Source organism: Salvelinus namaycush, unplaced genomic scaffold, assembly GCF_016432855.1.
Source record: "Salvelinus namaycush isolate Seneca unplaced genomic scaffold, SaNama_1.0 Scaffold11, whole genome shotgun sequence".
NCBI lineage: Eukaryota > Metazoa > Chordata > Actinopteri > Salmoniformes > Salmonidae > Salvelinus > Salvelinus namaycush.
In genome coordinates, this window is record NW_024057786.1 from 438,229 (window position 1) to 464,705 (window position 26,477).

Genomic DNA, 26,477 nt, shown 5'->3' on the forward strand with positions numbered 1-26,477 from the left:
TTTAACTACTACTGTCCACTTCATATGTATATACTGTATTCTAGTCAAGGCCTGTCCTATTTAACTACTACTGTCCACTTCATATGTATATACTGTATTCTAGTCAAGGCCTGTCCTATTTAACTACTACTGTCCACTTCATGTATATACTGTATTCTAGTCAAGGCCTGTCCTATTTAACTACTACTGTCCACTTCATATGTATATACTGTATTCTAGTCAAGGCCTGTCCTATATAACTACTACTGTACATATACTATTCAGATATACTACAGATGTACTCCAAATTGTCTCTGCATCACATCACAGTAAACAGTATACAGTGTATATATATATATATATATATATATATATCAATGTTTGTCCTAATATATTCTTTTACTTTTTAGATTTGCCCTCTGTGAGCTAGAAACACAAGCATTGTTAGATATTACTACACTGTTGGAGCTAGAAACACAAGCATTGTTAGATATTACTGCACTGTTGGAGCCAGGAACACAAGCAATGTTAGATATTACTGCACTGTTGGAGCCAGGAACACAAGCATTGTTAGATATTACTGCACTGTTGGAGCCAGGAACACAAGCATTGTTAGATATTACTGCACTGTTGGAGCCAGGAACACAAGCATTTAGTTAGATATTACTGCACTGTTGGAGCCAGGAACACAAGCATTGTTAGATATTACTGCACTGTTGGAGCCAGGAACACAAGCATTGTTAGATATTACTACACTGTTGGAGCCAGGAACACAAGCAATGTTAGATATTACTGCACTGTTGGAGCCAGGAACACAAGCATTGTTAGATATTACTGCACTGTTGGAGCCAGGAACACAAGCATTGTTAGATATTACTCCACTGTTGGAGCCAGGAACACAATCAATGTTAGATATTACTGCACTGTTGGAGCCAGGAACACAAGCAATGTTAGATATTACTGCACTGTTGGAGCCAGGAACACAAGCAATGTTAGATATTACTGCACTGTTGGAGCCAGGAACACAAGCATTGTTAGATATTACTACACTGTTGGAGCCAGGAACACAAGCATTGTTAGATATTACTGCACTGTTGGAGCCAGGAACACAAGCATTGTTAGATATTACTGCACTGTTGGAGCCAGGAACACAAGCATTTAGTTAGATATTACTGCACTGTTGGAGCCAGGAACACAAGCATTGTTAGATATTACTGCACTGTTGGAGCCAGGAACACAAGCAATGTTAGATATTACTGCACTGTTGGAGCCAGGAACACAAGCATTGTTAGATATTACTGCACTGTTGGAGCCAGGAACACAAGCATTGTTAGATATTACTGCACTGTTGGAGCCAGGAACACAAGCAATGTTAGATATTACTCCACTGTTGGAGCCAGGAACACAAGCATTGTTAGATATTACTGCACTGTTGGAGCCAGGAACACAAGCATTGTTAGATATTACTGCACTGTTGGAGCCAGGAACACAAGCATTGTTAGATATTACTGCACTGTTGGAGCCAGGAACACAAGCATTTCACTACACCTGCAATAGCATCTGATAAATATGTGTATATTAACCATATACCACACCTCCTCAGTCCTTATCCGTGGTGCTGTATATTAACCATATACCACACCTCCTCAGGCCTTATCCGTGGTACTGTATATTAACCATATACCACACCTCCTCAGTCCTTATCCGTGGTACTGTATATTAACCATATACCACACCTCCTCAGTCCTTATCCGTGGTACTGTATATTAACCATATACCACACCTCCTCAGTCCTTATCCGTAGTGCTGTATATTAACCATATACCACACCTCCTCAGTCCTTATCCGTGGTGCTGTATATTAACCATATACCACACCTCCTCAGTCCTTATCCGGGGTGCTGTATATTAACTATATACCACACCTCCTCAGGCCTTATCCGTGGTACTGTATATTAACCATATACCACACCTCCTCAGTCCTTATCCGTGGTGCTGTATATTAACCATATACCACACCTCCTCAGTCCTTATCCGTGGTGCTGTATATTAACCATATACCACACCTCCTCAGTCCTTATCAGTCCTTATCAGTGGTGCTGTATATTAACCATATACCACACCTCCTCAGTACTTATCCATGGTACTGTATATTAACCATATACCACACCTCCTCAGTACTTATCCATGGTACTGTATATTAACCATATACCACACCTCCTCAGTCCTTATCCGTGGTACTGTATATTAACCATATACCACACCTCCTCAGTCCTTATCCGTGGTGCTGTATATTAACCATATACCACACCTCCTCAGGCCTTATTGATTAATTACAACACATAGGTGTATTATAAGGCATTATAAAGGTCATTAAAATAATGATACTTACTTCATAGAAACTGTTACCCTTCAGATATTCTAACAACTCACATTTCAAGATTCATTATGTCATTTGTTCCATGTTAAGGGCTCTAACCTTGGAACAAAACTATTTGTCTCCCTCTTGCTGTTGCATGCAGTTCCTCTCTCTCTTCCTCCATTCCTCTAACCCCTCCCTCCCTCTAACCCCACCCCTCTGGCAGAACCAGGAAGTCCCTCCCCCTCCAACAAACTCTCTTCTGAGGAAACGAAACTGATCTGAGTCTCTGTGTCGTCTGTCTGTGTGAGAGTGAACAACCGTCAAAATGGCTCAACAGGGAGTTCTGCTGGACCAGGACCAGTTCTGTTGTTCTGTCTGTCTGGATCTACTGAAGGAGCCGGTCACTATCCCCTGTGGACACAGTTACTGTAGGAGCTGTATTGAGGGCTGCTGGGATCAGGATGTTCTGAAAGGGGTCTATAGCTGTCCTCAGTGCAGAGAGACCTTCACTCCAAGGCCTACGCTGATGAAAAATAACATGTTGGCTGAGCTGGTGGAGAAACTGAGGAAGACAGGACTCCAGGCTGCTCTCCCTCCTGCTCTGTGCTATGCTGGACCTGGAGATGTGGCGTGTGATGTCTGCACTGGGACCAGAAAGCAGAAAGCCCTCATGTCCTGTCTGGCGTGTCTGGCCTCTTACTGTGAGACTCACCTCCAACCTCACTATGAATCTCCTGCTTTCAAGAAGCACAAGCTGGTCAAAGCCACCGCACAACTACAGGAGAAGATCTGCTCTCATCATGACAAACTGCTGGAGGTTTACTGTCGTACCGATCAGCAGTGTATCTGTCTGATGTGTACAATGGATGAACATAAAGGCCATGATACAGTGTCAGCTGCAGCAGAGAGGACTGAGAAACAGGTAAGACCAGAACAACAGGGGCGGCAGGTAGCCTAGTGGTTAGAGTGTAGAGGTGGCAGGTAGCCTAGTGGTTAGAGTGTAGAGGTGGCAGGTAGCCTAGTGGTTAGAGTGTAGAGGTGGCAGGTAGTCTAGTGGTTAGAGTGTAGAGGTGGCAGGTAGCCTAGTGGTTAGAGTGTAGAGGTGGCAGGTAGCCTAGTGGTTAGAGTGTAGAGGTGGCAGGTAGCCTAGTGGTTAGAGTGTAGAGGTGGCAGGTTGCCTAGTGGTTAGAGTGTAGAGGTGGCAGGTTGCCTAGTGGTTAGAGTGTAGAGGTGGCAGGTAGCCTAGTGGTTAGAGTGTAGAGGCGGCGGGTAGCCTAGTGGTTAGAGTGTAGAGATGGCAGGTAGTCTAGTGGTTAGAGTGTAGAGGAGGCAGGTAGTCTAGTGGTTAGAGTGTAGAGGTGGCAGGTAGCCTAGTGGTTAGAGTGTAGAGGTGGCAGGTAGTCTAGTGGTTAGAGTGTAGAGGTGGCAGGTAGTCTAGTGGTTAGAGTGTAGAGGTGGCAGGTAGTCTAGTGAGAGCATTAGGCAAGGAAACGAAAGGTTGCTATATTGAATCCCGAGCTGACATGGTAAAAATCTGTACAAGGCAATTAACCCACTGTTCCTAGGCAGTCATTGTAAATAAGATTTTGCTCTTAACTGACTTGCCTAGTTAAATTAAAGAATTAAAAACTTGTTGGTGACTGTCTGGTAAACAAAGAATTAAAGATACAGTAGGAACTAAATCTGTTTGAATATGAGATCATTCAAATGAAATGGATCCACAAATATGAACACAAACCTTGAGTATATACATATGTTAACCCAGATTCTCCAAATGTATCACCATTTTCTAAAGTCAAACACTATTATCATTCTGAATGGCCTTTTATGAGTCCAAAGTTCAGTCTCAACCCCTTGATACATGTAAGCCTACCATAAAAACGATAATCATTCACATAGCAACATAATATCATATTGTAAAGGGACTTCCTCTGGATTGTAGACCTTCCTCTCTATGGGTCCTATGTCACATGACTATACTATTGATCTACTGGACTAATAAAGCTTGATAGCTCATTGAAGAGTGATTCTCCACAGAGGCAGCTGGGGATGAGTCAGCAGAAGGTCCAGCAGAGATTCCAGGAGAGAGAGAAGGAGCTGAAGGAGCTCCAACAGGCTGTGGAGTCTCTCAAGGTGAGTATTGTTGACCAGAGGAGACACACCATTTCACTTCTCTCCTCCAATCAGAGAGAGGGAGAGGGGTCCTTATCCAATCCCACTAACCCCACTGTTGTGAACAGGCTGTCTGGACCCCTTTCAGAGAATAGACTGTTTAATGTAACTGACGGGATATGAACCCAGGTCTACCGCGGGAGAAACCAACATCTTGACCGTTACACCAAGAGGACATTCCCTATTGGACCGACACTGATTTAGAAGTAGCAGGCGGGGCTACCTCATCACATAACCATGAGTAACCATGACTGACTCATGTCCCCTATACATTAACATGGAGCTCTCTCTCTCTCTCAATTCAATTCAAAGATCTTTATTGGTATGGGAAACATATCTTTACTATGCCAAAGCAAGTAAAGTAGATAATAAACAATCATGAATGAACAGTAAACATTACACAACATTTATTTTCAAAAGAATAGAGACATTTCAACTGTTATAATTGAAGTGCAAACTGAGTGAGTCGTGCGCCAGACTGAGTTCTGGAGGTGAAATGGAAATGAATGAGGGAGAGTTAAGTGAGGTAGAAGGTGTGGTGAAGAGTTCAGAACCAGAGAAGTATTTGGTCATACGAGATTTGACTTCAGAAGAGTTCCAGGGTGTGTTGAGTGGTGGTGTCCCGTCCTCCCAGGTCGTTGGCATGGTGCAGGAGCAGATAGGGTCAAAGTAGTGGAATGGGGTAGTGGGTTTTTAATGAGTGTAGTGTTAGTTGGAAGGGTGTTTTATTAGTATTATCATAAAGAGGGAAAGATTGAAGTGTAGGGTCATTGAGGTTGGACGGGGTTGGGGGGGTTGGAAGGGATTTGGGGGATGGGGGAGGGTCTATTAGAAGTTAGTAGGACTCTTTTTTATTTTCTCAGAAGTTCTGAGTTAGGTAGGAGGATTTAGAAATGGTGTAAACCGTGATTGAACACACTCCAGCACAGTAGGTGGCGCCATGCACCTTTAACGTTGGTTTGCGGACCGCCATTATATCATAGAAGAAGAAGTTGGTCTGTGAGGGTTTTGTGGTTCTGCACCGGTAGTGACGTCAGTCCTACTTGTAGCTCATTGTGGTCAACGTCAGCTGTGGCTCGAGACTGCTAGCTAACGGTTAACGGAGAGGAAAAGACTCTGACAGGACACATTCATGTAGAGAGGCTATGATGGCAATTTGTGGTAAGTTACAATAGAGAGAGAGACTTTTCACTACTATAGACTTTGGTCAGAATCAAAGCTTTGTTAACCAATACGTTTTTATGTGAGGCTGCCGGTAAGTTACAGTGTAACAGACGTTGTTAGCTAGCTAACGGTAACGTTAACGGTGTCTTTTAAATTCCACATAAGTTATGTGGCGATGAAATCTAGATAACGTTGTATTTAATGTAGTTTTACTATCTGTGCCAGGCTATAAATGACACAAATGATATCTAGTTAACGTTGTATTTAATGTAGTTTTACTATCTGTACCAGGCTATAAATGACACAAATGATATCTAGTTAACGTTGTATTTAATGTAGTTTTACTATCTGTGCCAGGCTATAAATGACACAGATGATATCTAGTTAACGTTGTATTTAATGTAGTTTTACTATCTGTGCCAGATTATAAATGACACAAATGATATCTAGTTAACGTTGTATTTAATGTAGTTTTACTATCTGTACCAGGCTATAAATGAGACAGATGATATCTAGTTAACGTTGTATTTAATGTAGTTTTACTATCTGTACCAGGCTATAAATGACACAGATTATATCTAGTTAACGTTGTATTTAATGTAGTTTTACTATCTGTACCAGGCTATAAATGACACAAATGATATCTAGTTAACGTTGTATTTAATGTAGTTTTACTATCTGTGCCAGGCTATAAATGACACAGATGATATCTAGTTAACGTTGTATTTAATGTAGTTTTACTATCTGTGCCAGATTATAAATGACACAAATGATATCTAGTTAACGTTGTATTTAATGTAGTTTTACTATCTGTACCAGGCTATAAATGAGACAGATGATATCTAGTTAACGTTGTATTTAATGTAGTTTTACTATCTGTACCAGGCTATAAATGACACAGATTATATCTAGTTAACGTTGTATTTAATGTAGTTTTCCTATCTGTACCAGGCTATAAATGAGACAGATGACGTAACATCAGACACATATCTTTTCATACTCAGTTGTTTTCATTCAGTAGCCGTTGTAAAACAGTTATCAGTAGGTCATGTGTAGAAAAGGTGACAGTGTTGATCACAGCTTTCTGCTTTACATGTAGAGGTTTTGGCAAAAAACATTACATTTGATTATTTTGTCAGTAATAGCTGCAAAAATTGGAAAAAAGCTTTGTTTATCTTTGGCAAACATGAGATGACACAAACACACAGAGACAGTGTTGTGGCATGGCAAAGCTACCAGGCAACTAGCAAAATAACCTTTCTGGCAAAGGTACAAGACTCCATCAAATGCGAAGTATCTCCAGAATTTAGTAGCAAATAGGAGGTTCAGTTTGATGCGTCCACCACAAAATTAGCATCAAAAGGGAGAAGCAGTTCTGTAATATAGGATGTAATATTTGTTTGGGATCTTACTTTTTTTAAATCAGATTTTATTCCTAATTAATGTTCAGTTTTTGAAAATGTAATTTAGCTCATTAGTTGTGTTTCGTTTTGCCCCATTGTGGATGATACTGTTTAAGATGGTCCATGTGTCTGAAAAGGTTGGGCAGCGTCCTCTGATGTCATCGATCATAGACCAGAAATAGTCAGAAGTTGCAGTTATTTCCTACTTCCTGGTAAGATAATGGGAGTATCTGAGGAGAAACTGAATTCTAAGGATCATTCCAGTCAGAAGAGGCTATGTGAAGGCTCGTTTCAATTAATTTGCTATGGCCTAGTGTTCCAGCTCAGACAACGTTCTTTGGCCGTTTGGACTCGTTCTATTGTCCAGCCTACTAGGACTCAGGGGGCAGAGGCTGGGTCTAGCTTTGCCACGGGGCAGGCTACTGGAGGGGGTACCAGGAGGGAGGAGAGTAGAGCAGGACCAAGAGGTGTTCTGTACCTGTCTGTCCAGGAGGGGGGAGAATAGAGCAGGACCAAGAGGTGTTCTGTACCTGTCTGTCCAGGAGGGAGGAGAGTAGAGCAGGACCAAGAGGTGTTCTGTACCTGTCTGTCCAGGAGGGAGGAGAGTAGAGCAGGACCAAGAGGTGTTCTGTACCTGTCTGTCCAGGAGGGAGGAGAGGAGAGCAGGACCAAGAGGTGTTCTGTACCTGCCTGTCCAGGAGGGAGGAGAGGAGAGCAGGACCAAGAGGTGTTCTGTACCTGTCTGTCCAGGAGGGAGGAGAGTAGAGCAGGACCAAGAGGTGTTCTGTACCTGTCTGTCCAGGAGGGAGGAGAGTAGAGCAGGACCAAGAGGTGTTCTGTACCTGCCTGTCCAGGAGGGAGGAGAGGAGAGCAGGACCAAGAGGTGTTCTGTACCTGCCTGTCCAGGAGGGAGGAGAGGAGAGCAGGACCAAGAGGTGTTCTGTACCTGTCTGTCCAGGAGGGAGGAGAGTAGAGCAGGACCAAGAGGTGTTCTGTACCTGTCTGTCCAGGAGGGAGGAGAGTAGAGCAGGACCAAGAGGTGTTCTGTACCTGTCTGTCCAGGAGGGAGGAGAGTAGAGCAGGACCAAGAGGTGTTCTGTACCTGTCTGTCCAGGAGGGAGGAGAGTAGAGCAGGACCAAGAGGTGTTCTGTACCTGTCTGTCCAGGGGGGAGGAGAGTAGAGCAGGACCAAGAGGTGTTCTGTACCTGTCTGTCCAGGAGGGAGGAGAGTAGAGCGGGACCAAGAGGTGTTCTGTACCTGTCTGTCCAGGAGGAGGGAGAGTAGAGCAGGACCAAGAGGTGTTCTGTACCTGTCTGTCCAGGAGGGGGGATAGTAGAGCAGGACCAAGAGGTGTTCTGTACCTGCCTGTTCAGGAGGGGGGACAAGGCCTGGTGGACCTGGAGAGCAGGGTGGCAGAGTTCTGACTCAATGAGGTGCAGAGAGGCTACTGTACCTACTGTCTCTCTCTCTGTGTCTCTCTCTCTGTCTCTCTCTTTCTCTCTCTCTCTCTGTCTCTCTCTCTCTCTCTCTCTCTGTCTCTCTGTCTCTCTCTCTCTGTCTCTCTCTCTCTCTCTCTCTCTGTCCCTCTCTCTCTCTCTGTCCCTCTCTCTGTCTCTGTGTCTCTCTCTCTGTCCCTCTCTCTCTCTCTGTCTCTCTCTCCCTCTCTCTCTCTGTCCCTCTCTCTCTCTGTCCCTCTCTCTCTCTGTCCCTCTCTCTCTCTCTCTCTCTCTCTCTCTCTCTCTCTCTCTCTCTCTCTCTCTCTCTCTCTCTCTGTCTCTCTGTCTCTCTCTCTCTGTCTCTCTCTCTCTCTCTCTCTCTGTCCCTCTCTCTGTCTCTGTGTCTCTCTCTGTCTCTGTGTCTCTCTCTCTGTCCCTCTCTCTCTCTCTGTCTCTCTCTCCCTCTCTCTCTCTGTCCCTCTCTCTCTCTGTCCCTCTCTCTCTCTGTCCCTCTCTCTCTCTCTCTCTCTCTCTCTCTCTCTCTCTCTCTCTCTCTCTCTCTCTCTCTCTCTCTCTCTCTCTCTCTCTCTCTCTCTCTCTCTCTCTCTCTCTCTCTCTCTCTCTCTCTCTCTCTCTCTCTCTCTCTCTGTCTCTCTGTCTCTCTGTCTCTCTCTCTCTCTCTCTCTCTTAACAGCGCTCTGCACAGGCAGCAGTGGAGGACAGTGATCAGATCTTTACTGAGCTGATCCGCTCCATTGAGAGAAGGAGCTCTGAGGTGAAGGAGCTGATCAGAGCCCAAGAGAAGGCTCAAGTGAGTCAAGCTGAAGGACTCCTGGAGCAACTGAAGCAGGAGATAGCTGAGCTGAGGAAGAGAAGCACTGAGCTGGAGCAGCTCTCACACACAGAGGATCACATCCATTTCCTCCAGGTAACTAAACTGTCTTGTTACATGTGATATGAAATTAACTTCATGTGAAACTATTCATCTACATCATTTCGTTGTCCTGTCTCTCTCTCTGTCCCTGTCTCTCTCTTTCTCTCCCCGTCTCTCTCTCTGTCTGTCCCTTCTGTCCATCCCCCTCTCTCTGTCCGTCCCTCTCTCTCTGTCCGTCCCTCTCTCTCTGTCCGTCCCTCTCTCTCTGTCCGTCCCTCTCTCTCTGTCCGTCCCTCTCTCTCTGTCCGTCCCTCTCTCTCTGTCCGTCCCTCTCTCTCTGTCCGTCCCTCTCTCTCTGTCCGTCCCTCTCTCTCTGTCCGTCCCTCTCTCTCTGTCCGTCCCTTTCTCTCTGTCCGTCCTTTTCTCTCTGTCCGTCCCTCTCTCTCTGTCCGTCCCTCTCTCTCTGTCCGTCCCTCTCTCTCTGTCCGTCCCTCTCTCTCTGTCCGTCCCTCTCTCTCTGTCCGTCCCTCTCTCTCTGTCCGTCCCTCTCTCTCTGTCCGTCCCTCTCTCTCTGTCCGTCCCTCTCTCTCTGTCCGTCCCTCTCTCTCTGTCCGTCCCTCTCTCTCTGTCCGTCCCTCTCTCTCTCTCTGTCCGTCCCTCTCTCTCTCTCTGTCCGTCCCTCTCTCTCTCTCTGTCCGTCCCTCTCTCTCTCTCTGTCCGTCCCTCTCTCTCTCTCTGTCCGTCCCTCTCTTCTCTCTGTCCGTCCCTCTCTTTCTCTCTGTCCGTCCCTCTCTTTCTCTCTGTCCGTCCCTCTCTTTCTCTCTGTCCGTCCCTCTCTTTCTCTCTGTCCGTCCCTCTCTTTCTCTCTGTCCGTCCCTCTCTTTCTCTCTGTCCGTCCCTCTCTTTCTCTCTGTCCGTCCCTCTCTTTCTCTCTGTCCGTCCCTCTCTTTCTCTCTGTCCGTCCCTCTCTTTCTCTCTGTCCGTCCCTCTCTTTCTCTCTGTCCGTCCCTCTCTTTCTCTCTGTCCGTCCCTCTCTTTCTCTCTGTCCGTCCCTCTCTTTCTCTCTGTCCGTCCCTCTCTTTCTCTCTGTCCGTCCCTCTCTTTCTCTCTGTCCGTCCCTCTCTTTCTCTCTGTCCGTCCCTCTCTTTCTCTCTGTCCGTCCCTCTCTTTCTCTCTGTCCGTCCCTCTCTTTCTCTCTGTCCGTCCCTCTCTTTCTCTCTGTCCGTCCCTCTCTTTCTCTCTGTCCGTCCCTCTCTTTCTCTCTGTCCGTCCCTCTCTTTCTCTCTGTCCGTCCCTCTCTTTCTGTCTGTCCGTCCGTCCCTCTCTTTCTGTCTGTCCGTCCGTCCCTCTCTTTCTGTCTGTCCGTCCGTCCCTCTCTTTCTGTCCGTCCGTCCCTCTCTTTCTGTCCGTCCGTCCCTCTCTCTCTGTCCGTCCGTCCCTCTCTCTCTGTCCGTCCCTCTCTGTCCGTCCGTCCCTCTCTGTCCGTCCGTCCCTCTCTGTCTTTCCGTCCCTCTCTGTCCGTCCGTCCCTCTCTTTCTCTCTGTCCGTCCCTCTCTTTCTCTCTGTCCGTCCCTCCCTCTCTGTCCGTCCCTCCCTCTCTGTCCGTCCCTCTCTCTCTGTCCGTCCCTCTCTCTCTGTCCGTCCCTCTCTCTCTGTCCGTCCCTCTCTCTCTGTCCGTCCCTCTCTCTCTGTCCGTCCCTCTCTCTCTGTCCGTCCCTCTCTCTCTGTCCGTCCCTCTCTCTCTGTCCGTCCCTCTCTCTCTGTCCGTCCCTCTCTCTCTGTCCGTCCCTCTCTCTCTGTCCGTCCCTCTCTCTCTGTCCGTCCCTCTCTGTCCGTCCGTCCCTCTCTGTCCGTCCCTCTCTTTCTCTCTGTCCGTCCCTCTCTTTCTCTCTGTCCGTCCCTCTCTTTCTCTCTGTCTGTCCCTCCCTCTCTGTCCGTCCCTCCCTCTCTGTCCGTCCCTCCCTCTCTGTCCGTCCCTCTCTCTCTGTCCGTCCCTCTCTCTCTCTCTGTCCGTCCCTCCCTCTCTGTCCGTCCCTCTCTCTCTCTGTCCGTCCCTCTCTCTCTCTCTGTCCGTCCCTCTCTCTCTCTCTGTCCGTCCCTCTCTTTCTCTCTGTCCGTCCCTCTCTTTCTCTCTGTCCGTCCCTCTCTTTCTCTCTGTCCCTCCCTCTCTTTCTCTCTGTCCGTCCCTCTCTTTCTCTCTGTCCGTCCCTCTCTTTCTCTCTGTCCGTCCCTCTCTTTCTCTCTGTCCGTCCCTCTCTTTCTCTCTGTCCGTCCCTCTCTTTCTCTCTGTCCGTCCCTCTCTTTCTCTCTGTCCGTCCCTCTCTTTCTCTCTGTCCGTCCCTCCCTCTCTGTCCGTCCCTCTCTGTCCGTCCGTCCCTCTCTGTCTGTCCCTCCCTCTCTCTGTCCGTCCCTCTCTCTCTGTCCGTCCCTCTCTCTCTGTCCGTCCCTCTCTCTCTGTCCGTCCCTCTCTCTCTCTCTGTCCCTCTCTCTCTCTCTGTCCGTCCCTCCCTCTCTGTCCGTCCCTCTCTTTCTCTCTGTCCGTCCCTCTCTTTCTCTCTGTCCGTCCCTCTCTTTCTCTCTGTCTGTCCCTCTCTTTCTCTCTGTCTGTCCCTCTCTCTCCCTCTGTCGGTCCCTCTCTCTCTCTCTCCCTCTGTCGGTCGATCCCTCTCTCTCTCTCTCCGTCGGTCCCTCTCTCTCCCTCTGTTGTCCCTCTCTCTCCCTCTGTTGTCCCTCTCTCTCCCTCTCTCTGTCTCTCTCTCTCTGTCTCTCTCTGTCCGTCCCTCTCTCTCTGTCCGTCCCTCTCTCTCTCTCTGTCCGTCCCTCCCTCTCTGTCCGTCCCTCTCTCTCTCTGTCCGTCCCTCTCTCTCTCTCTGTCCGTCCCTCTCTCTCTCTCTGTCCGTCCCTCTCTTTCTCTCTGTCCGTCCCTCTCTTTCTCTCTGTCCGTCCCTCTCTTTCTCTCTGTCCCTCCCTCTCTTTCTCTCTGTCCGTCCCTCTCTTTCTCTCTGTCCGTCCCTCTCTTTCTCTCTGTCCGTCCCTCTCTTTCTCTCTGTCCGTCCCTCTCTTTCTCTCTGTCCGTCCCTCTCTTTCTCTCTGTCCGTCCCTCTCTTTCTCTCTGTCCGTCCCTCTCTTTCTCTCTGTCCGTCCCTCCTCTCTGTCCGTCCCTCCTCTCTGTCCGTCCCTCCCTCTCTGTCTGTCCCTCCCTCTCTCTGTCCGTCCCTCTCTCTCTGTCCGTCCCTCTCTCTCTGTCCGTCCCTCTCTCTCTGTCCGTCCCTCTCTCTCTCTCTGTCCCTCTCTCTCTCTCTGTCCGTCCCTCCCTCTCTGTCCGTCCCTCTCTTTCTCTCTGTCCGTCCCTCTCTTTCTCTCTGTCCGTCCCTCTCTTTCTCTCTGTCTGTCCCTCTCTTTCTCTCTGTCTGTCCCTCTCTCTCCCTCTGTCGGTCCCTCTCTCTCTCTCTCCCTCTGTCGGTCGATCCCTCTCTCTCTCTCTCCGTCGGTCCCTCTCTCTCCCTCTGTTGTCCCTCTCTCTCCCTCTGTTGTCCCTCTCTCTCCCTCTCTCTGTCTCTCTCTCTCTGTCTCTCTCTCCCTCTCTCTGTCTCTCTCTCTCTGTCTCTCTCTCTCTCTCTCTCTCTCTCTCTGTCTCTCTCTGTCTCTCTCTCTCTGTCTCTCTCTCTCTCTCTCTCTCTCTCTCTCTCTCTCTGTCCGTCCCTCTCTCTCTCTCTCTCTCTCTCTCTGTCTCTGTCTCTCTCTCTCTCTCTCTCTGTCCCCCTCTGTCTCTCTCTCCAGAGTTATCAGTCTCTCTCCAGTATCAGTGTATCTTCAGACTTACCCAGCATCGTTGTCCGTCCTCTTCAGTACTTTGGAGATGTGAGTAAGACTGTGTCTGAACTGAGAGAGAAACTAGAAGACTTCCTTAAAGGAGAATGGACCAAGATCTCCACTACAGGTGTGTTGAAAACAATAAGAACATCAACTTTAGACCATTGAAAGTTCCCTACTAGTCATATACATGTGGAATATGGTCTGATGATAACATTCCCTCTCTCTGTCAATGTGTTTGTGTGTCTGTAGTGAATCTAGTGGATGTTGTACTGCCTCCAGAGCCCAAGACCAGAGAACAGTTGTTACAATGTGAGTCTCTTTATTGTGAAGTAACTAACAGTCTCTTTTTACTGACACTCCTAACAATCCCTCTAGAAATATATAGCAATAGTAGATCTAATCAAAGACTGGGTATCTATCTGACTCCTCATATTTCTCTGATTTGATCTCTGCTGTGCTCTAATCAAAGACAGGGTAGATACAGTATCTGACTTAACTTATTGTTCTGACTCCCCTCATTGGTCTCTGCTCTGCTCCCAGATTCCTGTCAGCTCACACTGGACCCAAACACAGCACACACACTCCTCTCTCTGTCTAAAGGGAACAGAAAGGTGACCTATACAGACCAAGTCCAACCATATCCTGACCATCCAGACAGATTCACCAACCAGTGGCAGGTTCTGTGTAGAGAGGGTCTGTCTGGACGCTGTTACTGGGAGGTGGAGTGGACTGGTTATGTTAATACAGCAGTCTCATATAAAGACATCAGCAGAACAGAGAGAGATGGTGGATTTGGATTCAATAACAAGTCCTGGAGTTTAAGGTGCTCTAGAGGTGGTTATTGTTTCAGACACAATAATGTTGAGACTAAAGTATCAGACCCTCAGTCCTCCAGAGTAGGAGTGTACCTGGATCACAAGGCAGGTACTCTGTCCTTCTACAGTGTCTCTGACACAATGACCCTCCTCCACAGAGTCCAGACCACATTTACTCAGCCCCTCTATCCTGGGTTTTATGTGAATGTAGGAGGTACTGCTGAGCTGGTTAAACTGTAGTAGGGTCCACATAGATACTAGTCATGCTGGTGTAGTCTATAGCTGAGCTGGTTAAACTGTAGTAGGGTCCACATAGATACTAGTCATGCTGGTGTAGTCTATAGCTGAGCTGGTTAAACTGTAGTAGGGTCCACATAGATACTAGTCATGCTGGTGTAGTCTATAGCTGAGCTGGTTAAACTGTAGTAGGGTCCACATAGATACTAGTCATGCTGGTGTAGTCTATAGCTGAGCTGGTTAAACTGTAGTAGGGTCCACATAGATACTAGTCATGCTGGTGTAGTCTATAGCTGAGCTGGTTAAACTGTAGTAGGGTCCACATAGATACTAGTCATGCTGGTGTAGTCTATAGCTGAGCTGGTTAAACTGTAGTAGGGTCCACATAGATACTAGTCATGCTGGTGTAGTCTATAGCTGAGCTGGTTAAACTGTAGTAGGGTCCACATAGATACTAGTCATGCTGGTGTAGTCTATAGCTGAGCTGGTTAAACTGTAGTAGGGTCCACATAGATACTAGTCATGCTGGTGTAGTCTATAGCTGAGCTGGTTAAACTGTAGTAGGGTCCACATAGATACTAGTCATGCTGGTGTAGTCTATAGCTGAGCTGGTTAAACTGTAGTAGTGTCCACATAGATACTAGTCATGCTGGTGTAGTCTATAGCTGAGCTGGTTAAACTGTAGTAGGATCCACATAGATACTAGTCATGCTGGTGTAGTCTATAGCTGAGCTGGTTAAACTGTAGTAGGGTCCACATAGATACTAGTCATGCTGGTGTAGTCTATAGCTGAGCTGGTTAAACTGTAGTAGGGTCCACATAGATACTAGTCATGCTGGTGTAGTCTATAGCTGAGCTGGTTAAACTGTAGTAGGGTCCACATAGATACTAGTCATGCTGGTGTAGTCTATAGCTGAGCTGGTTAAACTGTAGTAGGGTCCACATAGATACTAGTCATGCTGGTGTAGTCTATAGCTGAGCTGGTTAAACTGTAGTAGGGTCCACATAGATACTAGTCATGCTGGTGTAGTCTATAGCTGAGCTGGTTAAACTGTAGTAGGGTCCACATAGATACTAGTCATGCTGGTGTAGTCTATAGCTGAGCTGGTTAAACTGTAGTAGGGTCCACATAGATACTAGTCATGCTGGTGTAGTCTATAGCTGAGCTGGTTAAACTGTAGTAGGGTCCACATAGATACTAGTCATGCTGGTGTAGTCTATAGCTGAGCTGGTTAAACTGTAGTAGGGTCCACATAGAGACTAGTCATGCTGGTGTAGTCTATAGCTGAGCTGGTTAAACTGTAGTAGGGTCCACATAGATACTAGTCATGCTGGTGTAGTCTATAGCTGAGCTGGTTAAACTGTAGTAGGGTCCACATAGATACTAGTCATGCTGGTGTAGTCTATAGCTGAGCTGGTTAAACTGTAGTAGGGTCCACATAGATACTAGTCATGCTGGTGTAGTCTATAGCTGAGCTGGTTAAACTGTAGTAGGGTCCACATAGATACTAGTCATGCTGGTGTAGTCTATAGCTGAGCTGGTTAAACTGTAGTAGGGTCCACATAGATACTAGTCATGCTGGTGTAGTCTATAGCTGAGCTGGTTAAACTGTAGTAGGGTCCACATAGATACTAGTCATGCTGGTGTAGTCTATAGCTGAGCTGGTTAAACTGTAGTAGGGTCCACATAGATACTAGTCATGCTGGTGTAGTCTATAGCTGAGCTGGTTAAACTGTAGTAGGATCCACATAGATACTAGTCATGCTGGTGTAGTCTATAGCTGAGCTGGTTAAACTGTAGTAGGGTCCACATAGATACTAGTCATGCTGGTGTAGTCTATAGCTGAGCTGGTTAAACTGTAGTAGGGTCCACATAGATACTAGTCATGCTGGTGTAGTCTATAGCTGAGCTGGTTAAACTGTAGTAGGGTCCACATAGATACTAGTCATGCTGGTGTAGTCTATAGCTGAGCTGGTTAAACTGTAGTAGGGTCCACATAGATACTAGTCATGCTGGTGTAGTCTATAGCTGAGCTGGTTAAACTGTAGTAGGGTCCACATAGATACTAGTCATGCTGGTGTAGTCTATAGCTGAGCTGGTTAAACTGTAGTAGGGTCCACATAGATACTAGTCATGCTGGTGTAGTCTATAGCTGAGCTGGTTAAACTGTAGTAGGGTCCACATAGATACTAGTCATGCTGGTGTAGTCTATAGCTGAGCTGGTTAAACTGTAGTAGGGTCCACATAGATACTAGTCATGCTGGTGTAGTCTATAGCTGAGCTGGTTAAACTGTAGTAGGGTCCACATAGATACTAGTCATGCTGGTGTAGTCTATAGCTGAGCTGGTTAAACTGTAGTAGGGTCCACATAGATACTAGTCATGCTGGTGTAGTCTATAGCTGAGCTGGTTAAACTGTAGTAGGGTCCACATAGAGACTAGTCATGCTGGTGTAGTCTATAGCTGAGCTGGTTAAACTGTAGTAGGGTCCACATAGATACTAGTCATGCTGGTGTAGTCTATAGCTGAGCTGGTTAAACTGTAGTAGGGTCCACATAGATACTAGTCATGCTGGTGTAGTCTATAGCTGAGCTGGTTAAACTGTAGTAGGGTCCACATAGATACTAGTCATGCTGGTGTAGTCTATAGCTGAGCTGGTTAAACTGTAGTAGGGTCCACATAGATACTAGTCATGCTGGTGTAGTCTATAGCTGAGCTGGTTAAACTGTAGTAGGGTCCACATAGATACTAGTCATGCTGGTGTAGTCTATAGCTGAGCTGGTTAAACTGTAGTAGGGTCCACATAGATACTAGTCATGCTGGTGTAGTCTATAGCTGAGCTGGTTAAACTGTAGTAGGGTCCACATAGATACTAGTCATGCTGGTGTAATCTATAGATAAGCTGGTTAAACTGTAGTAGGGTCCACATAGATACTAGTCATGCTGGTGTAGTCTATAGCTGAGCTGGTTAAACTGTAGTAGGGTCCACATAGATACTAGTCATGCTGGTGTAGTCTATAGCTGAGCTGGTTAAACTGTAGTAGGGTCCACATAGATACTAGTCATGCTGGTGTAGTCTATAGCTGAGCTGGTTAAACTGTAGTAGGGTCCACATAGATACTAGTCATGCTGGTGTAGTCTATAGCTGAGCTGGTTAAACTGTAGTAGGGTCCACATAGATACTAGTCATGCTGGTGGTGATGGTCCCCAGATGTGATGATTCATTCTGCTCTGTTTTATCTACAATGATTTAACTGTTTTGATTTTCAGAAGATGTTATGAATTAAAATTCATTGAATTCATATTTTTTTAATTACAATGTTTTACTCTTGTACATTTCCATGAATCATGATGTCTGGTGTTGATGTATATTGGTTGTCATTCAGAACCATTGATAGGTTTTCTCAGTTGGTTCTCTGTCTCTATGTAATTCTCCTCAGTATCATTGATCAGCTTGTTGGTCCTAATTGATGTGTTCTCTGTCACCTGGAGCTGCATGGAAAATGGTCCAGGAACTAAAGGACAATTCAGAACTAGTCAGCCCACTACAAGCTGGTATCACTTACTTTCTACTAAACTATATGGACTGGTTTCCCAGACACAGATTAATCCTAGTCCTGGACTAAAAGTATGTTCAATGTAGATGTCCAGGAAACCGGCCCTAAATGTGTCATCTTTCATCCTCCCATACTGCTCAGTCCAGCAACATTAAACCTGTCCAGCAGGTGGTGCTATTGACCAAACAATAAAACCAGCAGATATCTTGACTTGCCACTCAGTATATCAGTAATGTTCAGAATAGTACTTTAATATCATTGGAGATTGATGGTCTTTTTAATCCACTATCCAGAGACAGGAACAGATGAAGTTAGGTCTGCTACTGTTCAGTGATTAAATATGATTTATGGTGATGGGAAATAATAAAAAACACTAAACTTCATCTAGTAATAGTTTTCCTTTGTTATTTATTCCAAGGTGTGTCTTTAACTTGTAAATGTATTGTGTGGAGGTGAGCTAGTGGTGTGGCTGATAGAATAGAATGAAAAGGGAGGAGGGGAGGAAGAGGGGAGGAGTGAAGGGCTGTTCAAGAACCAGATGAGGAAGAGGAAGATGTTCAGGGGAATTACTGTCTTTGTTCCAAATGGTTCCCTATTCCCTACGTAGTGCACTACGGTGCTTCTGACCAGGTCTAAAGTAGTGTTCTACGTAGGGAATAGGGTGTAGATTTATTACAATATCATGCTTTAGTGTTTGGCACAACAATATATTAGATCTCCACCACTCCACTTCCTGTCTGTCATCCCCCAGTTCTGTTAAGACTTCCTCTCATTGAACTGGGCCTCATTCTAAATGGTCACTTTGTATTGATAGTCCATACTGGGCTTTACTATGGTTCTCCATACAGTATCTGTATTGATAGTCCATACTGGTCTTTACTATGGTTCTACATACAGTATCTGTATTGATAGTCCATACTGGTCTTTACTATGGTTCTACATACAGTACCTGTATTGATAGTCCATACTGGACTTTACTATGGTTCTACATACAGTATCTGTATTGATAGTCCATACTGGTCTTTTACTATGGTTCTACATACAGTACCTGTATTGATAGTCCATACTGGACTTTACTATGGTTCTACATACAGTACCTGTATTGATAGTCCATACTGGGCTTTACTATGGTTCTACATACAGTACCTGTATTGATAGTCCATACTGGGCTTTACTATGGTTCTACATACAGTACCTGTATTGATAGTCCATACTGGTCTTTACTATGGTTCTACATGCAGTACCTGTATTGATAGTCCATACTGGGCTTTACTATGGTTCTACATACAGTACCTGTATTGATAGTCCATACTGGGCTTTACTATGGTTCTACATACAGTACCTGTATTGATAGTCCATACTGGGCTTTACTATGGTTCTACATACAGTACCTGTATTGATAGTCCATACTGGGCTTTACTATGGTTCTACATACAGTACCTGTATTGATAGTCCATACTGGGCTTTACTATGGTTCTACATACAGTATCTGTATTGATAGTCCATACTGGACTTTACTATGGTTCTACATACAGTACCTGTATTGATAGTCCATACTGGTCTTTACTATGGTTCTACATACAGTATCTGTATTGATAGTCCATACTGGGCTTTACTATGGTTCTACATACAGTATCTGTATTGATAGTCCATACTGGGCTTTACGATGGTTCTACATACAGTACCTGTATTGATAGTCCATACTGGGCTTTACTATGGTTCTACATACAGTACCTGTATTGATAGTTTATACTGGGCTTTACTATGGTTCTCCATACAGTACCTGTATTGATAGTCCATACTGGACTTTACTATGGTTCTACATACAGTACCTGTATTGATAGTCCATACTGGACTTTACAATGGTTCTACATACAGTACCTGTATTGATAGTCCATACTGGACTTTACTATGGTTCTACATACAGTACCTGTATTGATAGTCCATACTGGGCTTTACTATGGTTCTACATACAGTACCTGTATTGATAGTCCATCCTGGACTTTACTATGGTTCTACATACAGTACCTGTATTGATAGTCCATACTGGACTTTACTATGGTTCTACATACAGTACCTGTATTGATAGTCCATACTGGACTTTACTATGGTTCTACATACAGTACCTGTATTGATAGTCCATACTGGTCTTTACTATGGTTCTACATACAGTACCTGTATTGATAGTCCATACTGGGCTTTACTATGGTTCTACATACAGTACCTGTATTGATAGTCCATACTGGGCTTTACTATGGTTCTACATACAGTACCTGTATTGATAGTTTATACTGGGCTTTACTATGGTTCTCCATACAGTACCTGTATTGATAGTCCATACTGGACTTTACTATGGTTCTACATACAGTACCTGTATTGATAGTCCATACTGGACTTTACAATGGTTCTACATACAGTACCTGTATTGATAGTCCATACTGTACTTTACTATGGTTCTACATACAGTACCTGTATTGATAGTCCATACTGGGCTTTACTATGGTTCTACATACAGTACCTGTATTGATAGTCCATACTGGTCTTTACTATGGTTCTACATACAGTACCTGTATTGATAGTCCATACTGGACTTTACTATGGTTCTACATACAGTATCTGTACCTGGAGGGTTTCTGATATTCCTTTATGACTGGTATATGTAAACTCCCTCTACACTCTACATGGAGTGATGATAGAGGGATGAGAAAGAGGAGAGAGGTAATGGTTGGACTCCCCCATGGAGTGATGATAGAGGGATGTGAAAGAGGAGAGAGGTAATGGTTGGACTCCCCCATGGAGTGATGATAGAGGGATGAGAAAGAGGAGAGAGGTAATGGTTGTACTTTCCCATGGAGTGATGATAGAGGGATGTGAAAGAGGAGAGAGGTAATGGTTGTACTCCCCCATGGAGTGATGATAGAGGGATGAGAAAGAGGAGAGAGGTAATGGTTGTACTTTCCCATGGAGTGATGATAGAGGGATGTGAAAGAGGAGAGAGGTAATGGTTGTACTCCCCCATGGAGTGATGATAGAGGGATGTGAAAGAGGAGAGAGGTAATGGTTGGACTCCCCCATGGAGTGATGATAGAGGGATGAGAAAGAGGAGAGAGGTAATGGTTGTACTCCCCCATGGAGTGATGATAGAGGGATGTGAAAGAGGAGAGAGGTAATGGTTGGACTGGACTTATTTATTCTCTCATTACTGACTTATTCTGTTTCAATAACATAATTACAATACACAAACTAATTACATGCACGGAATTATTGTATTAAAGTAAATCTGTATTAAAATTCACCATAAAATGTACAGTTCATTCCATAGCTTAACATGGGAAATGCTCCCTCCCTCCTATAAGAGTCATTGAAGTGTTGGATGAGATAGGACCCTGCCTTCACAGGGGGATACTTGTTGGACCCGTAACAACAGGTGATGAGGACCTCATCCTCAAGCTGCACAAAGAAAGCCAGGGACTGCAGTGTGCTCCAGTCTCCAGCAGGGGGCAGTAAAACCCTATGGACCTGAAAGGGACTGCAGTGTGCTCCAGTCTCCAGCAAGGGGCAGTAAAACCCTATGGACCTGAAAGGGACTGCAGTGTGCTCCAGTCTCCAGCAGGGGGCAGTAAAACCCTATGGACCTGAAAGGGACTGCAGTGTGCTCCAGTCTCCAGCAGGGGGCAGTAAAACCCTATGGACCTGAAAGGAACTGCAGTGTGCTCCAGTCTCCAGCAGGGGGCAGTAAAACCCTATGGACCTGAAAGGGACTGCAGTGTGCTCCAGTCTCCAGCAGGGGGCAGTAAAACCCTATGGACCTGAAAGGGACTGCAGTGTGCTCCAGTCTCCAGCAGGGGGCAGTAAAACCCTATGGACCTGAAAGGGACTGCAGTGTGCTCCAGTCTCCAGCAGGGGACAGTAAAACCCTATGGACCTGAAAGGGACTGCAGTGTGCTCCAGTCTCCAGCAGGGGGCAGTAAAACCCTATGGACCTGAAAGGGACTGCAGTGTGCTCCAGTCTCCAGCAGGGGGCAGTAAAACCCTATGGACCTGAAAGGGACTGCAGTGTGCTCCAGTCTCCAGCAGGGGGCAGTAAAACCCTATGGACCTGAAAGGGACTGCAGTGTGCTCCAGTCTCCAGCAGGGGACAGTAAAACCCTATGGACCTGAAAGGGACTGCAGTGTGCTCCAGTCTCCAGCAGGGGGCAGTAAAACCCTATGGACCTGAAAGGGGGGGCAGTGTGCTCCAGTCTCCAGCAGGGGGCAGTAAAACCCTATGGACCTGAAAGGGACTGCAGTGTGCTCCAGTCTCCAGCAGGGGGCAGTAAAACCCTATGGACCTGAAAGGGACTGCAGTGTGCTCCAGTCTCCAGCAGGGGGCAGTAAAACCCTATGGACCTGAAAGGGACTGCAGTGTGCTCCAGTCTCCAGCAGGGGGCAGTAAAACCCTATGGACCTGAACGGGACTGCAGTGTGCTCCAGTCTCCAGCAGGGGGCAGTAAAACCCTATGGACCTGAAAGGGAAAGTGAGGAGTAAAAATCAAAGGTGAATTTACATTGATGTTTCCACGGAGACCTGAATCATATTCAGGAGACACCAAACTGAAGAAAATCACCTGAAACAGGGAGGGACTAACTGAACTAAAATAATTATGTTGCTAAATGTTTTGCTACAATGTTCTCTAATGAATATGACCCTGGATTCAAATACTATTTGAAATCTTACAAATACTTTGAGCATTTCCTTTAGTTCTCCAGGTGGGCGGGGTTTTTTTGTACTTTCAGGACTTTTCTATTGGTTCCCATTACAACAAACTCAATCAAACACTGCTTATTAAATCTTCAACATTATTTTAACGCAGGTCTGTTTCCACGTGCAATAAGCCTGTAACGTCTTGTATGATCTCATCAGGTAAAGGTGTGTCAAATGGAAGGGCAAGTCTCACCACTGAGAGGAAAACATCACTGGTCCACCTCTGCATCAGGTCAGCTATGTTGATCAGTACTGTCCCAGGGATGCTGGGAGCAGAGATGAACTCCCCTGACCTGGTACCACCTCTGGAGTTGTCATTTTAATATCAGTTTAACACCATTACTGCTATAACACATAAACCATGTTAATAGAATGAAATGGATCCAGGTTCCATTTATTCTACAATAGATTTACTGCCTGTGGAACACTTCTCCAAAGTGTCTGAAATCAAGATGACTGCAGGTCTGAATCCCAAACTAATGGGGGGAAATGGCTCCATCTAATAAGATGGTATTTAGAGGTATGAACCTTTCTATTGGGGTGAACCATCCCCTTAACATACAGGACCAGTCAAAAGTTTGGACACATCTACTCATTGTTACTATGTTTGTATTATTATTTAGTTTTTAGCTCGTTTAATGAGGGTTCAGCATTGTGTTGGCTACATGTCTTAGATTGATGCTGTGTTTCTCTCAGGTCAAAGATGAGGCCATAGAGGAACATGTTGCTGTTGTTCAAAGGTTTTGGGAGAAACTACACGCCTGCTCTGTGAATGAGGAAATATATACTGTTTCTCCCTCGAGTTTTGGGAGAAACTACACGCCTGCTCTGTGAATGAGGAAATATATACTGTTTCTCCCTCGAGTTTTGGGAGAAACTACACGCCTGCTCTGTGAATGAGGAAAAATATACTGTTTCTCCCTCGAGTTTTGGGAGAAACTACACGCCTGCTCTGTGAATGAGGAAATATATACTGTTTCTCCCTCGAGTTTTGGGAGAAACCACACGCCTGCTCTGTGAATGAGGAAAAATATACTGTTTCTCCCTCGAGTTTTGGGAGAAACTAAACGCTTGCTCTGTGAATGAGGAAATATGACTGTTTCTCCCTCGAGTTTTGGGAGAAACCACACGCCCGCTCTGTGAATGAGGAAAAATATACTGTTTCTCCCTCGAGTTTTGGGAGAAACCACACGCTTGCTCTGTGAATGCACGTGAGATCTACACACACTCTGACATGTCAGGCTGTTTTCTTGGTACTTAACCATGTCTCCATCTTGCTGCTTCTACTGTCTGGAAATGTGCAATCTGACCCAGGTCCTGACATTCTTCCCCCTGCCCAATTAAGTAGTCAGAGCGGAAGTTTCTGCGTATGAATGTAAGAAGTCTGCTGCTGAAGCTTCATGTTGTGGATATATGGATAAAACTGACCACTCTGATGTTTATTTATTTCACCTTTATTTAACCAGGTAGGCAAGTTGAGAACACGTTCTCATTTACAACTGCGACCTGGCCAAGATAAAGCAAAGCAGTTCGACACATACAACAACACATAGTTACACATGGAGTAAAACAAACATACAGTCAATAATACAGTGAAAAATAAGTCTATATACAATGTGAGCAAGTGAGGTGAGATAAGGGAGGTGAAGGCAAACAAAATATATATATAAATAAATAAAAATATAAAAAAGGCCATGGTGGCGAAGTAAATACAATATAGCAAGTAAAAAACACTGGAATGATGTATTTATGCTTTCTGAAACCTGGCTCCAAAAATCTATTGCAGACAAACATATTGGCATAAATGGTTGGAATGTTTTAGGTGCAGATGGTAAATCTAAGGGTGGAGGTGTTGCTGTTTACGTAAAACACAAGTTCTCAGCGGTCTGACTTCTACTAAACCTCAGCAAGTTGAATATCTGTGTTTGAACCTTAACCTTGGTTCCTGTTTAAATATTGTTGTGTCTTGTTGTTATAGACCATCTGCTCCTGTTTAAATATTGTTGTGTCTTGTTGTTATAGACCATCTGCTCCTGTTTAAATATTGTTGTATCTTGTTGTTATAGACCATCTGCTCCTGTTTAAATATTGTTGTGTCTTGTTGTTATAGACCATCTGCTCCTGTTTAAATATTGTTGTGTCTTGTTGTTATAGACCATCTGCTCCTGTTTAAATATTGTTGTGTCTTGTTGTTATAGACCATCTCTTAACCTTGGCTCCTGTTTAAATATTGTTGTATCTTGTTGTTATAGACCATCTCTTAACCTTGGCTCCTGTTTAAATATTGTTGTATCTTGTTGTTATAGACCATCTGCTCCTGTTTAAATATTGTTGTATCTTGTTGTTATAGACCATCTGCTACTGCTGTCTCTCTGGATTGTATTTTCAGATTATCACAGCATGTCAACTCTGACTTTGTCCTGATGGGTGATCTGAATCAGGATGGTTAACAGCTAGCTCTGATCATCTCTAAATTCTATACAAAACCTATAATCTCACTCAGATTGTCAACACGAGGTTCAATATAAAGGATCCTCTGAAATCCTCTTTGATTGATTTAATCTTAACCGATACTCCTCATCGTTTTAATGCTTCTGGTATTTTTACAAATTACATAAGTGATCACTGTGCTCTTGCCTGTGTGAGAGATGGTCAAACTCCTGAGCATTCTCCACGTGTCATTACGAAAAGACACCGGAAGCTGTTTGATACTCCAGGTGTTTTACATGATGTATCTAGCATTGAATGGAATATAATTAATCCCTGATGTTGAATTAGCCTTTTCTTACTTCCACAATGTATTCCATGATGTATGCAATAAGCCCCTTTAAATACATTCAGGATTAAGGGCAGAGAGAACCCTTGGTTTACTGAGGAACTTACTAAAATCATAAGGGAACTAAATGCTATGTGGGTTAAAGCAAGAGGGACTGGTTCAGCGGATGATTGGATGGCTTTTAAACGTCTTAGAAATATGGGTGTGGCTTTGATCTGAAAAGTGAAAGCAGACCACGACCTGAAATCTACTACAGATCATTATGATCTGAAAAGTGAAAGCAGACCACTCCCTGAAATCTACTACAGATCATTATGATCTGAAAAGTGAAAGCAGACCACTCCCTGAAATCTACTACAGATCATTATGATCTGAAAAGTGAAAGCAGACCACTACCTGAAATCTACTTCAGATCATTTAAATAATCCCTCCACATTTTGACAAGTAGTGAAAGGTTTGGAGTGAACAGAAGATTCACAGCTTCCCAAACTATTGTTGGTCGACACTCAGGTTGTAACTGAGAGAACCTCCATTCTGAAAGCCTTGAATCAGCATTTTATAGATGCAGGCAGTTTATTTGAAATGGTCAAAAAGTCTAAATGAGCCCCCTATGAATTTACCTGACACCCCTGTACACTCCTTCACCAGGTTCTCCTTCTCATCCCTGACACCCCTGTACACTCCTTCACCAGGTTCTCCTTCTCATCCCTGACACCCCTGTACACTCCTTCACCAGGTTCTCCTTCTCATCCCTGACACCCCTGTACACTCCTTCACCAGGTTCTCCTTCTCATCCCTGACACCCCTGTGGACTCCTTCACCAGGTTCTCCTTCTCATCCCTGACACCCCTGTACACTCCTTCACCAGGTTCTCCTTCTCATCCCTGACACCCCTGTACACTCCTTCACCAGGTTCTCCTTCTCATCCCTGACACCCCTGTACACTCATTCACCAGGTTCTCCTTCTCATCCCTGACACCCCTGTACACTCCTTCACCAGGTTCTCCTTCTCATCCCTGACACCCCTGTACACTCCTTCACCAGGTTCTCCTTCTCATCCCTGACACCCCTGTACACTCCTTCACCAGGTTCTCCTTCTCATCCCTGACACCCCTGTACACTCATTCACCAGGTTCTCCTTC

General features: G+C 45.2%; 1 protein-coding gene across 1 annotated transcript; it reads left to right on the forward strand.

The window, feature by feature from the left end:
- The first annotated feature begins 2,545 nt into the window (after positions 1-2,545).
- LOC120035723 (tripartite motif-containing protein 16-like) lies at positions 2,546-14,329 on the forward strand. The gene is made up of 6 exons (XM_038982289.1): positions 2,546-3,262; positions 4,378-4,473; positions 9,211-9,444; positions 13,171-13,330; positions 13,456-13,515; positions 13,747-14,329. The coding sequence occupies exons 1-6, from the start codon at positions 2,666-2,668 to the stop codon at positions 14,259-14,261; spliced, it is 1,662 nt and encodes a 553-aa protein (XP_038838217.1). The 5' UTR covers positions 2,546-2,665; the 3' UTR covers positions 14,262-14,329.
- Positions 14,330-26,477: the final 12,148 nt, after the last annotated feature.